General features: G+C 33.0%; 1 protein-coding gene across 1 annotated transcript in view; it reads right to left on the bottom strand.

Moving 5' to 3' along the window:
• Positions 1–12,505, bottom strand: part of LOC124368731 (NPC intracellular cholesterol transporter 1-like) — a 52,668-nt gene extending 40,163 nt beyond the window's left edge. Inside the window, exons 1-2 of the mRNA XM_046826059.1 lie at positions 12,152–12,505; positions 2,013–2,259 (exon numbers count right to left, since the gene is read on the bottom strand). Coding sequence (XP_046682015.1) covers positions 2,013–2,259; positions 12,152–12,225 — 321 coding nt within the window. The 5' untranslated portion in view covers positions 12,226–12,505. The remainder of the gene's footprint in view (positions 1–2,012; positions 2,260–12,151) is intronic.
• Positions 12,506–21,065: the final 8,560 nt, after the last annotated feature.

Genomic DNA, 21,065 nt, shown 5'->3' on the forward strand with positions numbered 1-21,065 from the left:
TTAATACTTTCATTAAATGTATAGTTGTTAATAGATTTTGATAGCCTAAATTGTGATACACTTAAATCATTCTTGTGGGTAAAGTTAACTTTGACTGCCTCAGCTTCAATATTTTTAATATAACTGTACATAGAACTGGAGCTTAACTCAACATTCACATTGAACCAACCCTTCCCACCGTAGCTACATTATGTAGAGTGCAGAACAAGATTTTATGACCAATACTTTAGCTAGAACAGCGGAATAATAAATAAAACGATGTATTGATAAGGCAGCAGTCAATATCTAAACTGATAACAATCACTTCAGATTGTGATGGTTGCTTAAATAAATTTATTTAGACTACATAAGTAATACTACTTCATAAGTACATTTGAAACTTATCATGAGTAATTTAAAATTGAATGCCATCAAAAACTTTACTTTACTTACAGAAAACCAATGCTGTGTTAGGTTTCTTTTCAATCTTTATGAGGGTCGAATCACTGTGATCACAGCCATTATTGAAGACTTTTGTTCTAGAGGCCAAATTTTAAATAAGTAAATACGTCATTATTGCTTCAATGTGTGTTAAATTGTTGATATATGAGAGATTTAAAATCTTTAGCAAATACTGCATAAATACATTGTGAAAATCTTGCAGCCTAATTGTGGAAATTGAAGAAAATCATGACACTTGAATGACAACTTTATCACATTCAGAATTGATAAAACATTAAAATTACCATTAGTGATCCACATGACTTCTATAAACACACTCAAGACAAGATTTCTGCATGTTTTCATGATCAATCACATGAACTTGTGGAAAACCACACTCACATTGTTTCAACACTCTTTGTAAATATTGGATGGTGAGCTTAAAAATAAGGATTCAAAATTGAAAACGTTTATGTACAGTGGCAAATGTAGTGGTGCTCGATAATATCCATTTTGAACACAAGGGTCTGTAGAAGTGGGTAGAGTAAGATTGTAAGATCGGTGCCTTATTCTAACAACTATTTTACACATTTTAACATGGGAAAAGGTTGAAAGCAATGTAAAGGGTCCTGCCAATCCTCCTGTTGGAACTGCAACGGACAAAGCCACAACAGGCTTCTAATCAATCATAAATTTAGTGATAAATAACAATTAATTTATAAAAATACTTTCACAAGATTATTTTCATCTTTTTTGTGGAAATAACAACTTTTGTGAACCTTGAGTCTGCAATTTTTGGTCTTCTGGATGTTATGTATGTATGTGTATTACTGTCTATAGAAATTCATTCAAGCGGATAAAATTCTCAGCTTTTGTTGACATTTTTAATATACATCAATGATCATGATATTGTAGAGATTTATGTGGAATGTGCTACTAGAGAAACATGCTGCAAAAAACTTGTTGAATGAATGAATTGATATTTATTTATTTTCCAATCATACAAATTAAAATACATATGTATCTTACATTACATTTTATTTTTAAAAAAAGGTATTAATTATATATGAAAACAAAAATAAAAATAACAACTATATATGTGTACAGGATACAGTTCCTTTACGGAAATTAGTGTCTACATGGGCAAATAGGGCCATAATAGACCAGGCCATTATGGTGCCGATAATTAGAACGGATTTTAGAAGAAACAAAATTAATTGTAATACATTAAATTTAGAAATTTTAGAAACAAATAAATAAAAAAAAAATAAATAAATAAAAAGGACAATAAAATTTTAATGTAAACTGTTTTAGTGGATCATCTTTCTGTTAATAATGACAACCTCTTCAAGTTAAAAATTAATTTATTAAGATCAATAATTAAAAAGCAATATCAGTTAGATGAAATTATTATCACCCAGGAGTAGCAGGATGTGCAATGCATAACGTGATTATGTTCTATTATTGGTGTTAACAAATAGAGTAAAAATCAAAGGGACATAGTAACACCTTGTAAAATACCAGTATTCTTAGGAATCTTTTAAGGTTAACAATATTAGAGGGTGATCGTAGAAAGTTTCAAAATTACCTACCTGTTGCATGACCGCAGGTTCTAAAACATCAGGTGCTGTGACCATGACAGTTTGTATTCTGTACCCCAGACGAATATTCTTCATGAACCAATCAGTATCTCTCTTGAAGTGAGAATCTGGTGGAATCCATAGATTCATTGGGTTTTTTTCTTGGCGGAAATTTAATAGACCCATTGAGCAAACTGAAGTAAGTACCAACGAAAAAATTATGAATGTCCATGGATAACTGGCAACTAGGATGCCGTAACTGTAAAACAAAAACATTTTATATCAACAAGACTAGGTTTAGAATCGATGAACATACAGATCTAATGCAGGCTACAGTAGTACCCAGAGCTATTGGTGGCTAGCTTAATTAGCCTTGTTACGATTATGTAACAGGCAAACTCTACCTTTCACCAAACGATACAATGTGCCCTAAAAAGTTCCATACCTTTAACTTGACAGTTGAAAATTTTCAAATTGCATGTAGAAAAATGTAATAACATACTGATGACAGTTTTACAGTATTTATTTGATGTATTTATATACTTATTTAAGTGAATTTACAGGGTTAACTACTGGGCCGATGTTGTTCAAATTTGGATGCTTGTTAATATCCTTTAGACCATTTTTTAATATTTTTAATCTCCCATGGTTTTTAACACAAAAACCATGTGTTTTGTTAAAATTCAAAATTTTCTAAAAAAAATTATTATTATTTTATTTTATTAGGTTCTTAACAGGACAGTAAAAGCCAAATCTCTAAAAATAACTTACAAATTATAAAGAATTTATTTTTTATTTTTGAGATAGAAATTACAATTGCAATCTTGGTAGATACCACACAGAAAATTGGTATTATGTTGCAATTCAACATTCAAGGTGTAATCTATGAACATTATTTCTTTTATTTTAATGATTGTTTTTCAAACTAAATGATTTATATATATATTTTTTAATTACATTTCTTGCCAAAAAGGCAGTTTTCTTAGAATAACACTTTGATTAAATTTTCCAAAATTTATAGCACAATTGATTTTAAAATTTCACAAACATCATAAAAGTTCTCATACAATATATTGTATTTTGATTTCATTTATGAATGCAACTGAAACCATTGAGGATGGAATGCTATAACTACCCAACGTAGAATGTCCCGGTTTCTGATAATGTTAAAACGACTAAAAACAAGGTGTTCTATTATACAGACAGAAAGTCCAATATTTTTCATTGTTTACTGATTAATGTTGAAGAAAGTAAGAGTGCTCAACATCAGTGAAAGTAAGAGAGAACACACAGATTTATTAATTTCTCCTAGGGTTAGTGGACTCTCATCAAATTAATTAATTAATTAATCAATGCTCTGATTCATGACCCTTGATGTCAATGAGGCCCATTGATATAAATTAGCCGTACTCCTCTAACTGGAGCGGCAACCAATTCACAATAAATTGTTCAGTAAAAAATTACCACTTTGACTATTCAACGTGAAGGTACTTCAACAATGTGTATTTTCAATTTCATTGGATGACATTGATTCAAAGCAGTAGTGAAAAAATTCTGAAAATTTATTTATGACCTGCACAACACGGTAAATAGTACAAAATGTAAGACATCTAACCTTATTCATGTACCTTATTATCATGCATTAAAAAAAGTAATGAAGTTTAAAGAAAACAGTTTTAATGGTTTCCATCAGGATGGATCCAGAAAAAGCGGAGGGAAAAAATATTAAAGCTATCCTGAAAATAATTGGGACTTATTAATCTTATTAAATCTAGCAGGACGTCCTAGAATTTTGACACAGAGGTCTTTGGTGTACAAGAGTGTAACAGGTAGTTTTTGATTACCTGCAATATATTTTCCTGGTGTGGCTGATACAATTTGTTGACTTATTTGTAGTCAAATTGTGATTTGGTTATAACACTTAGAACTATACAAATTCCAAAGACTCCCAACACCCTAGATCCCCATGATTCCATGCTCACAGCATTTTTTCCCCACGGCCTCCCAGTCTTATTAACACATTATGTATTTATTACTTATTAAACTTAATTTTATATATATTCAACAAATCAATATATATGAGAATGTCCTTTTCAAACCATTCATGCATAGGATTAACAACAATAGTATCAAGACATTTGGAAACCAAATTATTCTTGAAAAGAAGTATAGGGTAAAAATGAAAGCTCTTCGGTTTGTAGTAAACTTGTAGATTAACTTAGTGGATGGTGTAGTATATGTATGTACTGATTAGTTAATATTATTAGTTGTATTTTATATTAGCAGAGCATGTGTTTTATCTATGTTTATCGTTATTCATTTATAGTTAAAGTTCTTGTTATAAGTTTTTAATTTCCAAAATATACCAAAACTTAGGGAATTACAAGCACTACAAAATATTTAATAACCAATTGAAAAGTGGTGGGATGTACCTGGTGAATGTGTGACTAGTATATTAAATATTAGAATCTGGCATTAGGTTTGAGTTCAAAGTGTAAAAAAACCAGAGAATCTCAACAAATGTTAAAATATAATTAGGTACTTATAAATTCGAATGAAATATTTAGCTACTGTATAACAAATTTGATTAAAATTGGTATGTTTGGTTGGTCATGGTCAAATATCATTTTGACTCACGTGGTCTCAAATCGGATATTTTCACCAAAACTCTAATTTGACTTGTCAAACTATCGGAATACGTTGTTACCCTGCATCATACAGGACAGGAAAGTAAATAATAATCATGACAAATCTATATAATGTCCGTTCATTCTGACTTGTCAAACTATCGGAATACGTTGTTACCCTGCATCATACAGGACAGGAAAGTAAATAATAATCATGACAAATCTATATAATGTCCGTTCATTCTGACTTGTCAAACTATCGGAATACGTTGTTACCCTGCATCATACAGGACAGGAAAGTAAATAATCATGACAAATCTATATAATGTCCGTTCATTCTGACTTGTCAAACTATCAGAATACGTTGTTACCCTGCATCATACAGGACAGGAAAGTAAATAATAATCATGACAAATCTATATAATGTCCGTTCATTCTGACTTGTCAAACTATCGGAATACGTTGTTACCCTGCATCATACAGGACAGGAAAGTAAATAATAATCATGACAAATCTATATAATGTCCGTTCATTCTGACTTGTCAAACTATCGGAATACGTTGTTACCCTGCATCATACAGGACAGGAAAGTAAATAATAATCATGACAAATCTATATAATGTCCGTTCATTCTGACTTGTCAAACTATCGGAATACGTTGTTACCCTGCATCATACAGGACAGGAAAGTAAATAATAATCATGACAAATCTATATAATGTCCGTTCATTCTGACTTGTCAAACTATCAGAATACGTTGTTACCCTGCATCATACAGGACAGGAAAGTAAATAATAATCATGACAAATCTATATAATGTCCGTTCATTCTGACTTGTCAAACTATCAGAATACGTTGTTACCCTGCATCATACAGGACAGGAAAGTAAATAATAATCATGACAAATCTATATAATGTCCGTTCATTCTGACTTGTCAAACTATCGGAATACGTTGTTACCCTGCATCATACAGGACAGGAAAGTAAATAATAATCATGACAGATCTATATAATGTCCGTTCATTCTGACTTGTCAAACTATCAGAATACGTTGTTACCCTGCATCATACAGGACAGGAAAGTAAATAATAATCATGACAAATCTATATAATGTCCGTTCATTCTGACTTGTCAAACTATCGGAATACGTTGTTACCCTGCATCATACAGGACAGGAAAGTAAATAATAATCATGACAAATCTATATAATGTCCGTTCATTCTGACTTGTCAAACTATCAGAATACGTTGTTACCCTGCATCATACAGGACATTAAAGTAAATAATAATCATGACAAATCTATATAATGTCCGTTCATTCTGACTTGTCAAACTATCAGAATACGTTGTTACCCTGCATCATACAGGACAGGAAAGTAAATAATAATCATGACAAATCTATATAATGTCCGTTCATTCTGACTTGTCAAACTATCGGAATACGTTGTTACCCTGCATCATACAGGACAGGAAAGTAAATAATAATCATGACAAATCTATATAATGTCCGTTCATTCTGACTTGTCAAACTATCGGAATACGTTGTTACCCTGCATCATACAGGACAGGAAAGTAAATAATAATCATGACAAATCTATATAATGTCCGTTCATTCTGACTTTTCAAAAATGACAATCTCGATCTGTGTATTAAAGATTGGAAGACATAGTTTCATGCAAATAAATAAATAAGGTCTTTATTTAGCAAGCGTCCATCAGTACAAAAACTGTTTTTCATGAAAACTCTTGTCAGACATATAGAATACATGGAGAACAATAACGTAAACCATAAAATAAACGTAAAACACTAAACTATAAAAACTAAACTAACCTGATGCATATGCATGGGTCAGGCAAACACCACCTTCACACTCCCCTTAAATTTCTTACAGCTATAACTTTTTAAAGTGGGTGGCAAAGCATTGTATTTCTTTGGTCCAAAGTAACTAAAACCCTTTTTCCCCGTTTCCAGCTTTGTCTTTGGTAGGTGCAATAGGCTGTTCTGACGGGTACTACGCACATTAATTTCTTGCCTGAAAACCAGCTTATTCCTGAGGTATTCAGGTTTTCCCGTCCAAATACTTGAGGAGTTGCTGGGTATGGTGTTGGACTGGAATATAATGAAAAAGAAACTGGGAAAAAATACATTTTTCAGTGAAAGCTTTACGAATTTCAAAACAAAACCTTGTTCAAAGTGTTGCCAACCTTGCCAGATATACAATTCCTGTTCTAAATGGTTATGGATCAATATTAAATAACGCAATGATTCATGAAGCCTAACAAGAAGTATGATGGAGACACATAGATGAAGACGAGGAGTTTTGACTATCCCCCCGAACCAAACAATGAGTTATCAAACAGAAAATTCCATCTGTTCCTTACTTACAGTTGTTAGGAACAGCTAAATATAAACTTAAAATACAAGCAGTTCACACATTAATACAACACTAGATATAAAAATATTTCCAATACCCAAATTTTATGAAAGTAACCTGATAAAGCAAATTTTGTTACAGCCAAGTTTACATCCTTACCTATTGCAGTATTTAGTTTTTTTTTTTTTTTTTATTAAAACACACAAATAAAAATAATTTATAATCTACAAAAATAATAACTTTATTTACACAGGATTTAAATGAATTATAAACATTTTTAAATTACAACAGAGAACCAAAATTGTAAATTAAAAGACCAACTTCTGTTGCAGGATGAACAGTTTCAGTCCAATATTCAACAATTGGTATTCAATGTGCACAACCAGTTTGAGTGCACATCTTGCAATGGTGTCAGTAAAGTTAGCCCCAAATTCGAGTTTATACCTTTTTTAATAAAAATCTTAAATATTTATTAGTAGCCTTATTTAATTAAAGTTATTTTTGTAGATTATAAACATTTTTATTATCTTATGTTTCAATCACAAGAAACCTAAATGCTAAAATGCTAAATAGGTAAGGATATTACAACCACAGTTCATCAATGTAATGTTAACAGCTAAAATTAAAATAGCTGATTTTTGTGGCTTACAAAAATGCTGCCACATAATGAAGTAAAGTAATATCTTATTTTATCAGGTGAAGTTAGGACTAAGAAGCCCTCTCTAGCACTTTACATAATGACAATGGATATGTTTAATTATCAGTATTTTTTTAAGTGCATTGTCTCCCTTATTTATCAACAGATTTTCTTAAACTTGGTATCGTTAGATTTGTAATTAAATCATCTAACTAAAATGTAATAAATGTGACTTTGTTATCATTTGTCGTTTTTAAGACATTTACATTTACAGATTTTAGGAAATCGCCATTTAAAAAATAAAGTTACTAAAAAGTAAAAATTTTTCTGTAATTAGGTCTTTATATTATAAAACTATATACTAAATTTCAAATTTTATTATTACAACAAGCCGTTCTCAAGTTAAAATCTTAAGTTAAAAAAAAAAACTAAATGGTGGCTATTCGGGTAATTATTGAGTTTTTGTAAGTTTTAATATGATTTTTTTAGTTTGACTTTGGTTTACGAATAATACCTGAAAATAGTGGTAGAGAGTTTTGGGACACCCTGTATAATTCTAAAAAACTCAGTTGATACGAATAAAAAAATGTTTTCAAAGAGATTTGCAGTAAATTAAATTATATGTTTTATCAAGTTAAGTAGTTTATCATTTTTAATAATTACACAAATGACCTGCCTATCATATTTTTATCTTTGCTAAACAAATATCATGACAGTTTGTCTGTGATCCTTTTAGCAAATTATACAGGTTATTCTTTAGTGATCAAGATGAATATTTCTACATTCAAACCTTGATTTCAACTCAATAACTCAAAATCCTTGATAAGTCGAAATTGTTAAAATCCTTTAAACTTCTCATAACAGTTCATGTTAATTCCACTAGTTACAACTCCAATACTTTGTTATAACACTGATAAATCAAATTTTCCACATCTGGAACAACACAATAATTCTCAAAGGTCAAGGTAAATAACTCAAAGTTTAAAGATAAGGTAAATCAATCAATATAATTTTAGCAACTGTGCTTGTAAAAGAGTTCTTGATTTCTGCTTTCCATAAGGAAGTGATGTTGGTGGTTTTATAAATAGATAAATACATACGTACTACAAATATAAAAAGTTAACTAGCACTCACGTGATATGAGCCTGAATGTTATGTCTCTGATAAAAAAACTTTTTCTAAAAATAGTGGCATCCAGATAATACCAAAGTACTTGTTTTATTTAGGTTGACTTTCATAACAATTTTATGATTTAAACTTATATATCTTAAACATTTTCTTATATTTGTTTAAACTCTCTGGTAGTATAGAAATGACAATACATAATTTGTATTATGTACATATAAAATAAATAAGACACAAAATATTTTTAACCCCTTTTACATTCCTGAGTTCAGCAAGGAAACAAGTGGTCTCAATCAGGTTTTTATGTTCACTAACATTTACAGTGTTATACAAGCTTTTAAAAATAAAATGCATAGTTCGTAAAATGTTTGGGCTGCCGAGGGTAGGGGAAGTATTAATATTTTTTGTGTGTTTATTATTACAAAATAATTTGTTTTAATTTCCTGTTTGCCTGAATAATGGCTGAAAAATTAATGAATTTAAAGCGAAGTTTTACAAAGAGATACCTACAATTTGAAAAAATATAATCGATTAGAACAGTAAAAGCTTTATTGCAGTAAATTTACAAGAAATAAAACTAATTATCAACGTTTTTAGTGCAAATTTTTCTAAGTTTAAACTAAGTTTACTGTAATATTAACTATGCCATCCCCTAACAAATAGATGAACTAAAGTATAATTATGTATATATTATATCTTCTTAACACTAATAGCTTAATTAGTTAAGTTACAACAATTATTGTAGATTACAATATACTAAGAACTTTAATAATAAAGTTAAAAGGAAAATGACACCTAGTGCTACAAATAAACCCACAATCACCTTCCCCAGCAGAGATATTCCAATTGCTAGTGGAGCTGTTAAGAAGGTATATATATATATATATATATATATATATATATATATATATATATATATATATATATATACACAAGCCAATTCATCTAAACCAAATATAAAATGAGGATGAAATACATCACATTAATTTTTCAAGTAAAATAAAAACACAAAATAAATGAAAATTTTTAAGTAATAATTTCCATAATAAAGAAATCTATAATGTAATTTTACGATCTTTAACTATTGTCATTTTAAGTTTTCTGAATTTCTATAATGAAACAATCAATCAACGATAAAAAAATTACTCAACGACCAACTCAAGGGCAGGAAAGCTCAGACTAAGTGACAGGCATTAAGTTCACATTAATTAATTTATAATAATTATTATTATTAAGAGTAACAAAACATTGCTTTCTAAAGTCAAATTAATAGGCTGCAAGTCACATCAATCTGATCTGCTATTGAGTTATAGTGTAAAAAACACAATGAGATGGGAGAAAGAGTATCTGCCAAAAATCCAAGAATAATAAATGCCCTGTTTGCTACTATCAATTTACATAATGATGCAACCTTCATTAATTAAATTACCCCCCAACCATATCAAAACATTTTGATGTATATATATTAATTCCACTGTATTTATTTTATCACTAATTATTTTTAAATGTGTTTTATGTTTTGTAAATTATTTTATTTTAGCGTAATAATAGCATCTATCTTTATTTAATTTTAATATGAATTATAACCTGTACCTCTACCATTAGAATTTAATGTTTTATATACTTATACTGGATCACTGTTTGTGCGATTAATATTGATTATTTATCAATAAATTGTTAATTATGTTTATAACTTTTTAAAATTAGGATTAGTATATTTTGAACTATATTGACGAGTCACCTGTTCATTGTAGATCTTATCTACTACAATATTATGTAACGTTACGTGACAATAAATTTCTGATTTCTTTTGCTACTAGTGTTTATAGATTCTTTTTACTACTTATTCGGTAGCCCTATATATACTACAATATGGTAGTGATAAACTACCATCTCCCCATTATAATTTTCTATTTAAAGAATAAATTAGTAATTTAAGACAATTATATTAAACTAAAGTAAATTTACTGTATACAATATGAGGTTGAGTGGTAGAGAGGGCTTGATAGCCCTAACTCCGCCTCTTTAATAAAAGCATTTTTAATTTTTTCATTCCATTTCATTATAACAAATAAACTCACCCTCATAAATCCCCTTCGCTTAGAAATCTTCATTAACTCAAATTTTACTTTTCTCAATTTAAAAAAAGTACATTCATGACACTTTTCATTTTTTTGTAAAAGTTTTTAAACTTCTGTTTTAATACAAATATTACTGGAAATAAGTCTATATATGAAAAATGAAGTCAACTATAACCCTTTTTTATAATTTTCTTGCCATACAAAACAAATAACATGCCTAAAATAAAATAAAATTACGCTGAAAATTTATTAGAAACTGACCATAACTACACAAATGTTGAAAAAACATGGACATTTTAGATATTGAGAGGAAAGGAAAAAAATTAAACACAAAAGAAGAATTACATATAAATTTAAATTATGATAAAGATCCCCATAACATTTTAAATAGTAATATGAAAAATAAGATAAATCCAATTTTTGAAAAATAAAAATATTAAATACTGAATATTAATCACAATAACAATTATGTCACATAAATTTAACATCTGCTTAAATGGTCCACATTTGTATATTTAGTTGTTTATTAATTACTTAGAGGTTAATGTATACTGGTTGTGGTAGAATACCGAAACACGTATATGGCAATAAAATAATTTAAAAAAAGGATTTAGTTGACTATTCATTATACTAATATAATATAACCCTGTAATATGCAGTTAATAATATAATATAGCCTATATAGTAATTTTCTGAGAAGTTTCAGACTTACACATAAAGACATCTGATTGACACATAAATTTTGCTTAAAATTTGTTTGTTTTGTGGGGGTAGGCAAATGTATAAAAAAAGAAATTCTTAAAAAATATTTACAGCTATTCTTAAATTTAATGTATGAGTTCTGTAAAACAAAGTTTTGGAAAGTTAAGTAACTGAAGTGTATTTAGTTTGTATTTTTATGTGTGTTACGAATATAAGAAAAAAGGCATTCACTATTAGTCCTATAGACCATAACAAAATTGTTGTAAAACACTGAAGTTTACAACAATTACAAATTAATATTTTACTTTCTACATATAAAGTGTGTTTTCTTGAAAATTTCACCAAATGTAAATATATTCAAGTAATAGGGATAGATATTTGTATATGTTTAAGTAATTTAAAATGTCAATAAAATAGGATTAGTACTGACAGTAAAAAATTATCAGCAAGATGGATTAAAAAACGTTTACAAAGTTAATTTATATGAATGCAGCTTGTAACTGAATTTGTAAAGCTGACTGAATTCTTGAGAAAAAACTAACCTAACACATGCAATTCACATAGCTAAGCATAAGTAATTTAACTTATGAATACAATTTATGCTTACCGATAAAAGCATAACTCAAGTTTTTCCTGAGTTCTGGAACGAATGAAATGTAAACAATCCTTATCTGAACTCATTTATATTTACATAAAACATATAACCTATCAATTTGTAACCCTCAAAAATGTCAAACGAAAGTCATAACAAAATTTTTACACTCACTCGCCCATATTTTGTCAAACAAGAGTCAAGACTACGACAAAATGTGATACAACCATTATCTAAATTGGTAACAATTACGAGGGGGACACCATATCAGGTTCGTTTTCGCGTCAAGACAAGATTCAAACAATGCAAACAGAACCTTGTCTTGGACCTAACTTAGCCTTGTTGTATAGTCTGTACACTGTTGTCAAGTCAACAGTACAACACCGGCAGTCTACTTAAATGAGTTTCGTACAGCTGATCTAGACGGCCATTGGTAAACAGCTGACCAAAAACTGCTAGGTTCTTATATATAGCTTGGATTTAGATGAGTGGCCAATATATTATATTGTACAATTTTCTTAAAGCACAAACACCTAATACGGAGTGATTTCAAAATCACTAAAACATTACATAAAACATACAAAAACGTTGTTTTTTTGGTATAGCTTTCATTCGCTCTTACATATAACCGATTATACTACTGGCCCGTTGAACCCGACGAAAAGAACTCTGTTTTTCTGTTTTAAGCATCAACTCATACCTATGCCTGCTTCTTAGTCCACTGCATATCAGGTCTCTCTCATACTGAAATAATATTGGAATCTCTCTGGGATTCAAACTCGTTATCTCGTAGTTAGAGAACCAATGCTGGGTAGTAAGATTCAGATGAGGGTGTTGAATGTGATAATGAGTGCCAGCGTTGGTTTCATAGAGAATGTTTGAAAATTTCTAAGGCTGAATACCAGCGTATCAGTAGCAACAGCAATGAAAAGTGGTTTTGTACAAGAGCAGACTGCTTAAAAGCTGAAAATCAACCCCAAACTGTCCTCTTGAATCAGTTAAGCCTGCTTACTGACAAAATATCTGAACTCACAACTAATGTTAACGCTCTATCTTCACTGCCCTCTAAAACTGATAACATGGCGACCAAGGATGATGTCAATTCGTTACACAGTGGCATTGAAAAACTGAGAGAGAGCTTTGATTTTCGCTTAGCTAGTATTGAATCACGTGTAGATGATTTTGATGGTAGAATTCAATCTCTGGAAGATCGAGAGACTCCGTCAGCTGGTTCCTTTGAGGAGTTTTATGGTGAGATTGAAGATCGTAGTAAGAGAGCCAATAATCTGATTGTTTATAACCTGCCTGAGAGCAAGAGCTGGGAAGTGGATAGCAGGATACGCCATGTCAGGGTCAATGTCCTGGAACCGGCACAGGCTATCGGTTATGGGACAAACCTGGATAACTTAAAACTCTATCGGATTGGGAAGCCTGTGTTTAATAAATCTCGCCCTCTTAAACTTGTCTTCAGATCAACTTCAGATGCGGCTTCGTTTTTAAACGAGTTTATTGCTGGCGACTTCAATATGCCATAAGTGGACTGTTCTTTACACTTTCAACCTCCGGGGAATGCTGCAGTCGAGAGTATGTTTGACCTGATTAATTTCCTAAGTCTGCGGCAGCACAACACCATTCTAAACTCAAGAGGAGTTCTGCTGGATCTAGTTTTTTTCAACGGATGAAGGGATTAATATTACGGCTGCCTCTGATCCTATACTTTATGAAGAGGCCTTCCACCCGGCACTGGAATTTTTGTTACTGAGATAATGTGTTTTTCCATTATCTCAGACAGTGTACCATCGACAATGTCAGAGCCTGGCTTGCGTCCCTGAATTACCCTGATCCCATCTATCCGGACATTGAAGCCTCCTTCAACAGGTTCTGTTTGAATATGGGGAGTTCTATAAAGACCAATTCACCTGTAAGAAGAAAGAATGGGTCTACTTATCCTCGATGGGTTAACCGGGAACTTAGACAATTGATTTCACGGAAGAAACTACTCCACCGAAACTACAAAACTTCTCTTCTAGACTGTGATTATGAAGCTTTCAGAGTGGTCAGGCGGCAGTGCAAAACTCTTGCCAGCGCATGCCAACAGGAGTTTTTTGTTACTATCAACAATAGCATAAAGGAAAACCCCCGATCCTTCTGGTGGCATATGAAGTCCTTACGTAAGGCTAACACTGTACCCAGCAGACTTCAATATGGCTTAGTCTCAGCTGATGAACCCCAGGGTATGTGTGACTTATTCTCTGATTACTTCTCAACCGTCTACACTCCACATACTGACTGTCATACTGATTACAATTGTGAATCCAACATCAACGTTTCGTCCTGTCTTTTCTCGGCCACTGAGATTAAAAGAAAACTACAGGACCTTGATGTCTCCAAGGGACCTGGACCTGATAGCATAACTCCGGCCGCTGTGAAGTCATGCAGTGATCTTCTGGCTCCTCACCTAGCTGTTTATCTCAACAGGCTGCTGCGTGATGGCTCTTTTCCGAACTCTTTAAGCCTGGTTATCTTGTACCAGTTCATAAATCTGGATCTACATCTAAAGTAACAAATTACCGTCCTATTCTGATTCAGTCAGTGTTTGCCAAGATTTTTGAAAGTTTGATCCTGGACGTATTATCCTTTAAATTCAAGAGTGTCTTCATCCCACAGCAGCATGGCTTTCGCCCTGGAAAATCAACGACCACCAATCTTTGTGTCTTCAGTGACTATGTTGTTTCCTCCTTCTCTCGTTTCCACCAAGTTGACTGCCTGTATTTGGATTTCGCTAAGGCATTCGACAGGGTCAGCCATAGCCATCTGATAGCTAAATTGAGGGCATACTGAATAATTGAGCCTCTTCTTCTGTGGATGTAAAGCTATCTCAGTGGCAGAACCCTTCAAGTCAAAATTGCGTCATCACTCTCCAAGAATGTTGTGAGCGTAACATCGGGTGTGCCTCAAGGGTCCCTCCTCGGTCCTTTTCTATTTGGCCTGTTCATAAACGATATCGGGGAGTCACTAGCCAGCAACTTTCTTCTATTTGCCGATGATGTTAAGATCTTCAAGGAGGTGACTTCAATCCATCAACATGAGCTTCAGGAGGATCTGCTTAGGATAGAACAGTGGTGTGATAGGAATGCTATGCAACTGAATGCTCATAAATGTCAAGTAATGTCATTTGGAAGATCAAAAACTTTGCTGCACATTGACTTCTCTTTGTATGGCTTGTTACTGGATAGAGTGACAGTTATAAAGGACTTGGGGTTGTACATGACACCATCCTTGGATCCAGGTATACATATCACCAAGACTTGTGCTAAAGCCAATTGTGTTCTAGGGTTCATTTCCCGAACATCAAGAAACGCCCTATCTCCTGCAACATTAAAGACCCTCTACGTGACTCTTGTTCGTCCCATTGTTGAATATGGTTCTACCGCAACCCGCCTTCTGCGGCCTTTCTCCAGGCACTCACACCAGACTGTCTACGCCTACCAGAGTGTAATTCCACGTCTGTTGCGTTTGGGAAATGCTGCCCACCAGTTGAAGTTCTTTGGCGTATCCATGCTGGTGTTTCGGAGGCGGGTCTTCTCTTGGGTGTCTGAGCATGATGCACACTGAAAGCAAGAGTCTACCTTTGGTTGCTCATCCTTGCTAGTATTTTATTATATTGTTTATTTTTTGTTATATATTGTTTTGTCATTTCATTGTTAATGTTTCATAGTTTATACCGTCAGCACACACTTATAGCATGTATTTATAGCACTTATAGTATTTAGTATTAGCATGTGGTTGTCTTGTTGATTTTTGTCTTGTTGTATATTGACCCATGCACTAGAGCACACGCTTAGCATGAAGCATGTAGTTATTATCTTGTTACCTTGTTTTCAATTTGTCTTTGATGCACAAGTTGTATACACTTAGCATGTACATTATTATATAATTATCTTGTTGACCATTGTTATTTCTTTTTGTATCTTGTCTTTGATGTTCTATTTTATTAACTTTAAATATATACCATATTTAATTGTTCTGTAACCATGGCTAGTCCAGTAGTACTAATATCGCATGTAAGTGGCTATGCATGAAAAGTGTACTATCGATAGTTCGAATACCATTTTGTAAACATTTTTGTAAAATGGCGATTGCCGTATGTATGAATAAATAAATAAATGCTATATCCATTAGTCCGTAACGGAGAACTATAATATAACTTTCGAAAATCAAATGTGCAAGACAGCTCTGAGGAAACGCAACACTAAGGAAATTAAACATTAAAAAATACTGGAAGAATACGCCACAAAATCATAATTCAGATGTAAATTTTCACTCTCAGAAAGAACTTGTCAAATTTTTCAAAAAATCTAAAGTTTTATTAAAAATGTACTACTACATAAGATTATTGGACTTGCAGCCTATCCAAGGATGCATACTAGATATGCTAAGCTCAGATAGGGGGGGGGTTCTACTAATGACTCACTGAGTTTTGTCCGAGGGTAGTGGATATTCTAAAAGATGGTCTCTTAATTTCCCGCGGCGCCATCTTGTTTCAGGGATTGATATAGAATTCCAACAAGTAAGAATCCTTCCTTATTAAGAAGACCACCACTCTCAAAACAGTAACCAAATCAATACCCGTGCTGTGTATTATGGTCGACCTGATACATTTATGAGTAACTAGTACTCTTATATAAAAGCGGGTTTCCTGACCACAAACTTAAAAGTAAGTATCAATTATCAAATCGATATTTTTGTTGTTTTTCTCTTGACGCTCGGTACCAACATTTTAATAAAAGGTAGCAGTGCTCTCAGGATTCAAGAATTAATTCATATTTGAAATAAATAACAATTTATTACAGTGAAACATTATATATATAGCTACAGCCTCTGATTATCAGAACATATATATATACACTCACAGTGCTACGGTCCCCACGTTGCTGTGCCTATTCTGCTACGATCCACTTTGGTCGCCCTTCTGCTACGGTCCAGTCCCCAGTTGGCTGTACGATTTTGCTACGTTCCAGGCCCCCGTTTGTTGTCCCAATTTTCTCACAATCGGTATTCAAAGTGTGCTGCCCCTCATTGGTTGTGCGACTTGCTTCGTGTTGGCTAACTCATATTGTTCCAAGTTGATATTTAAATAACGATCAAACTTCAATGTCTGTGGTGTTGTTGAAAGTGTAGTTTGTATTAATGAAAGTAGGCTACACGTTATATATCACTAGCACTGGGTCTATATTATCTCAGGTTTTTTAAGTAGGTTGAATAATGGTTCAAACTTAATACTACTCTTCTGAAAGTTCTGATCAATATGATTGTTTATGTCATAATAAAGTTCACAAAATATTCACTGTTCTTACCAATCACTTTGAATCAAATAAGTTTTGAAAGTAATATTCTTTAATTTAAAGCTTATTATCTTACTTACCACATTTCTTTGTAGATGGGATACTCAATGAAAGACAAAGCAAATGACTTTGACGTCAATTTATTTTATATTATACTGTCTAATTCTACTCACTTTGCTTTGATTTTTGTTCACTAACACAACATCCTATCCCTAATTACAACTTCAATGCACTATTGTACAGTTTCAAATTTCATCTATACGAGTAGACATCCTTACTGCTTCAAGTCCAGACAGAGAAGAAGGATTCTCCGTATTAAACTACGCATACCGGTTCACACAATGTTCATCCCCTCTCCCGTTCAAATCAGCGTCTTCACGATTAAATATAATTTGATTCTTTTCTTATAATTGTCAAAATCACGTTCACTATAATTGATCAATTTAAGTCTTTCTATTTTCTTTTATTATTTTTCTAAAGCTTTTTTATTTAAATTTTTAGCAACATGTGCTTTCTGACGTCATCAATACGCAAGTCATTTTATCCCACAATTGGCTTTTTTGCGTAATTTTATTTAGTACTTTTGTAAAACACGAATTTTGGTTTTGTATAACTCATTTTAATTAATTAAATTTGTTCCCGTATAAAGTTTAATATATTTCTCCGTTATTAATTAAATAAATCTCAATTCCGACAACATGTGATTCACTGACGTCACAGTCTGCCGATTCACTGACGTCACAGTCTGCCAATTCCCCGCGAATATTCAAATGTCGTAATTTGACCTGTCACAACAGTATATTGCAAAAAACATATCCGTTAACAAAATTATTGGTAAGTATGTTTGTTAATAAGACTTTAAGTTGAATAATGTAACATTGTTTTCCTAGCTCCATTACCGATGGGCCATCTAAGCATAGTATTATATGAATATAGTTAAACCAATTATTAAGGTAGAATTCCTAAACCAAATATTAAATGGCGATTATAAAACAAAAGTTATTGATTAGTACAAACCAAAATAATACTTCCTACTTTCACCGGTAGCCACCGTTGCTGAAATTAACATGATAGCACAAAAAAATTCACAATTTTCCAATAATAAAAATTACTTAGCAAGCTGCTTAAAAGAAAACTAATCTTTGGTGGCTGAGTATCGTCCGTAAGTGAAGACCACAAGTATACATTCAGATATTTCCGTCCTTTCCCTGTTGTACCTTGCCCGAGAAAGGAAGTCCCAAAATGTTAGCTTATCACTCACCACGGTCATCGATTGGTCCCAAACGGTTCGGCTCGATAGCCGGTAGACTGGAGAGGTGCGAATCGCGACGCTATACGCAGATCCGGAATGCAGCAACAGCTGGGTTGTGACGGCAGGTCGCTCCAAGGACCAGAATATAATAAATTAGCACCATTATGATGAACCTGGTTTTCTGCACCAGTAAACACCACGTAGCTAATCTCGGCGAGAGTATTTCTGAAATCTAACGGAGATCATTGATGAGGGTCCCGATGCCACAACTACCTTCACCAACTCTGTTCAACAGCGTACTAACATGTCATGTTACTTTGCAGGATACGACATTTAAAACTCTGCAGGTCACTCACTATCATATAACCAACTGATCGATAACGACCAGATACCAGTAAGAAAAGTACGTAAACTTTTCTAGTGATTAGCTTACATTTTACGATTGTTACATCCGGGGAAGGACACGTGATCAACGGCCACTATTACTGGTATATTCTATCATTGAAGGCGCGCACTTCAACTGGATTTAACCGCGAGGTGATCAATCTCACGAAGGATTTCTAAGACAGGAAAATTATACCGTTACAAATACCACGCAATCCAAAGGAATTTCCCCAACATTTATATGTAAGGCTTCAGGTCTGAGATATGTCTAGTGCCTACTAGTTTTCCACTAACGTGAACGAGCTGGTATATGATAGGAGATATCTTCTTTCTAACGATGTACGGACCAGAGTATTTAGATGCTAGCTTGGACGAGAAGTTTGAAGCCGAAGACTACGAAAAGTTTCTTTTCCAAACTCGGTCTCCATCCTGTAATTTTATAGGTCGCCGACTTAAGTTGTAACGCATGACATTCCTCTTATAGGCTTATTTTAGTTTTTGGTCTACTACCTGGTATAGATGCTGGAGTTCTTGAATTTTAGTTCCATATTATGAAGTACTTCCCATTTCTAGAACCCTACCTGAGAGAAGATCTTTATTCGCTTCGTCATTTACTGCGAACAATTCTCTTCCGAAGTTTAAGAAGACTAGGCTGAATGTAACCTGTAGAATCAGGTTGAGCAGACCACAAGTCAAACCCCAGTTTAGGTATTGTTTTGTCTCAATATCGGTGTTTTGCACCCACATAAGCTATTAGCATTGATCCGAGTGTCTTATTGATACGTTCAGTTGGATTAACTGTGCATGGCGGCTATGATTGTACAGAAAATTAATCCGATACTCTTTAGCTAACTCTTATATACTTTTACTGATAAACTCTCAGCCGCTGTCACATATAATGTATGTAGGTACCCCAAACATCATGAATACATCTTCCTCCAGTTACTACGCCACCGCCACCACGCCACGTCGTTCGCGTTACGAGCCACTGTATTGGCGGTGGCTTCTCATAAGGGAAAAAGCAATGGGAACTTCGTAAAGGTATCCATAACTACTAGAAGGTACCTATGTCCTTAAGAGGATCTAGGAAGTGGTCCAAGCAAATCTGCACTAACTATCTTCCAAGGTTTGTTGACCCCTCAGTAGGAGCCCATCAACGCCGAAGGTTTCTTCTTATCCGATTTTGTTTGTTGGCAGACTGTACAACGATTCACGTAACGAGCCACGTCCTGCCGCATCGTTGGCCAATAATACTTTCGACGTATTCGAGCGTACGTTTCGTGAATACCCACATGTCTAGCTGTGGGGTCGCCTTGAAGCTGCTTTAGAATGTTCACTCTGGAGTGTTTAAGTACAACCTGCTTCTAATCTAGCTCTTCATCTGTCACAGAACAATCGCTTGGCACGTACTTCCATAGCGCATACTTCTCCACTTTCCAAATAGGGTACTTTCTGCTTTTCTCTTGGACCTCCTTCACTATCCGCTGTACCATTAATCTTCTTGTGCAGTTTCGAGGATACAATTAACTCTAATTTCATTTTCTTCCGGAGTAGCTCTTGACAATTGATCTGGAACGTGTTTCTTTCCTTTGCGGTGAATCAATGTATAAGTATAGGGCTGCAACCTTAACACTTTGTACCCTGGGCTCTTAATACATGTTTCGGCGTGGCTCCCTGGGGGTTTTATGATGATTTAAAAAAATTCTGTGTTATTACAGTAATTATGTTATAAACTCATACTATATACCTTTTTAAAGATAGAGATACATACTTTTTTTTAAATGTATACAAATATAAAGTTTATTTTCAAAATAAAATTATTACATAATATTGAATGTTATGTAAAAAAATACAAAAAAAGTTTTTGCTACATAGCTTGTTAGTTCAGGTAGTTCGCCTCAGTGTGGTAATTTTTAAAGCACAATGGTCTGAATCAAATACAGGATCT

This window comes from Homalodisca vitripennis, chromosome X (assembly GCF_021130785.1).
Source record: "Homalodisca vitripennis isolate AUS2020 chromosome X, UT_GWSS_2.1, whole genome shotgun sequence".
NCBI classification, from domain to species: Eukaryota; Metazoa; Arthropoda; class Insecta; order Hemiptera; family Cicadellidae; genus Homalodisca; species Homalodisca vitripennis.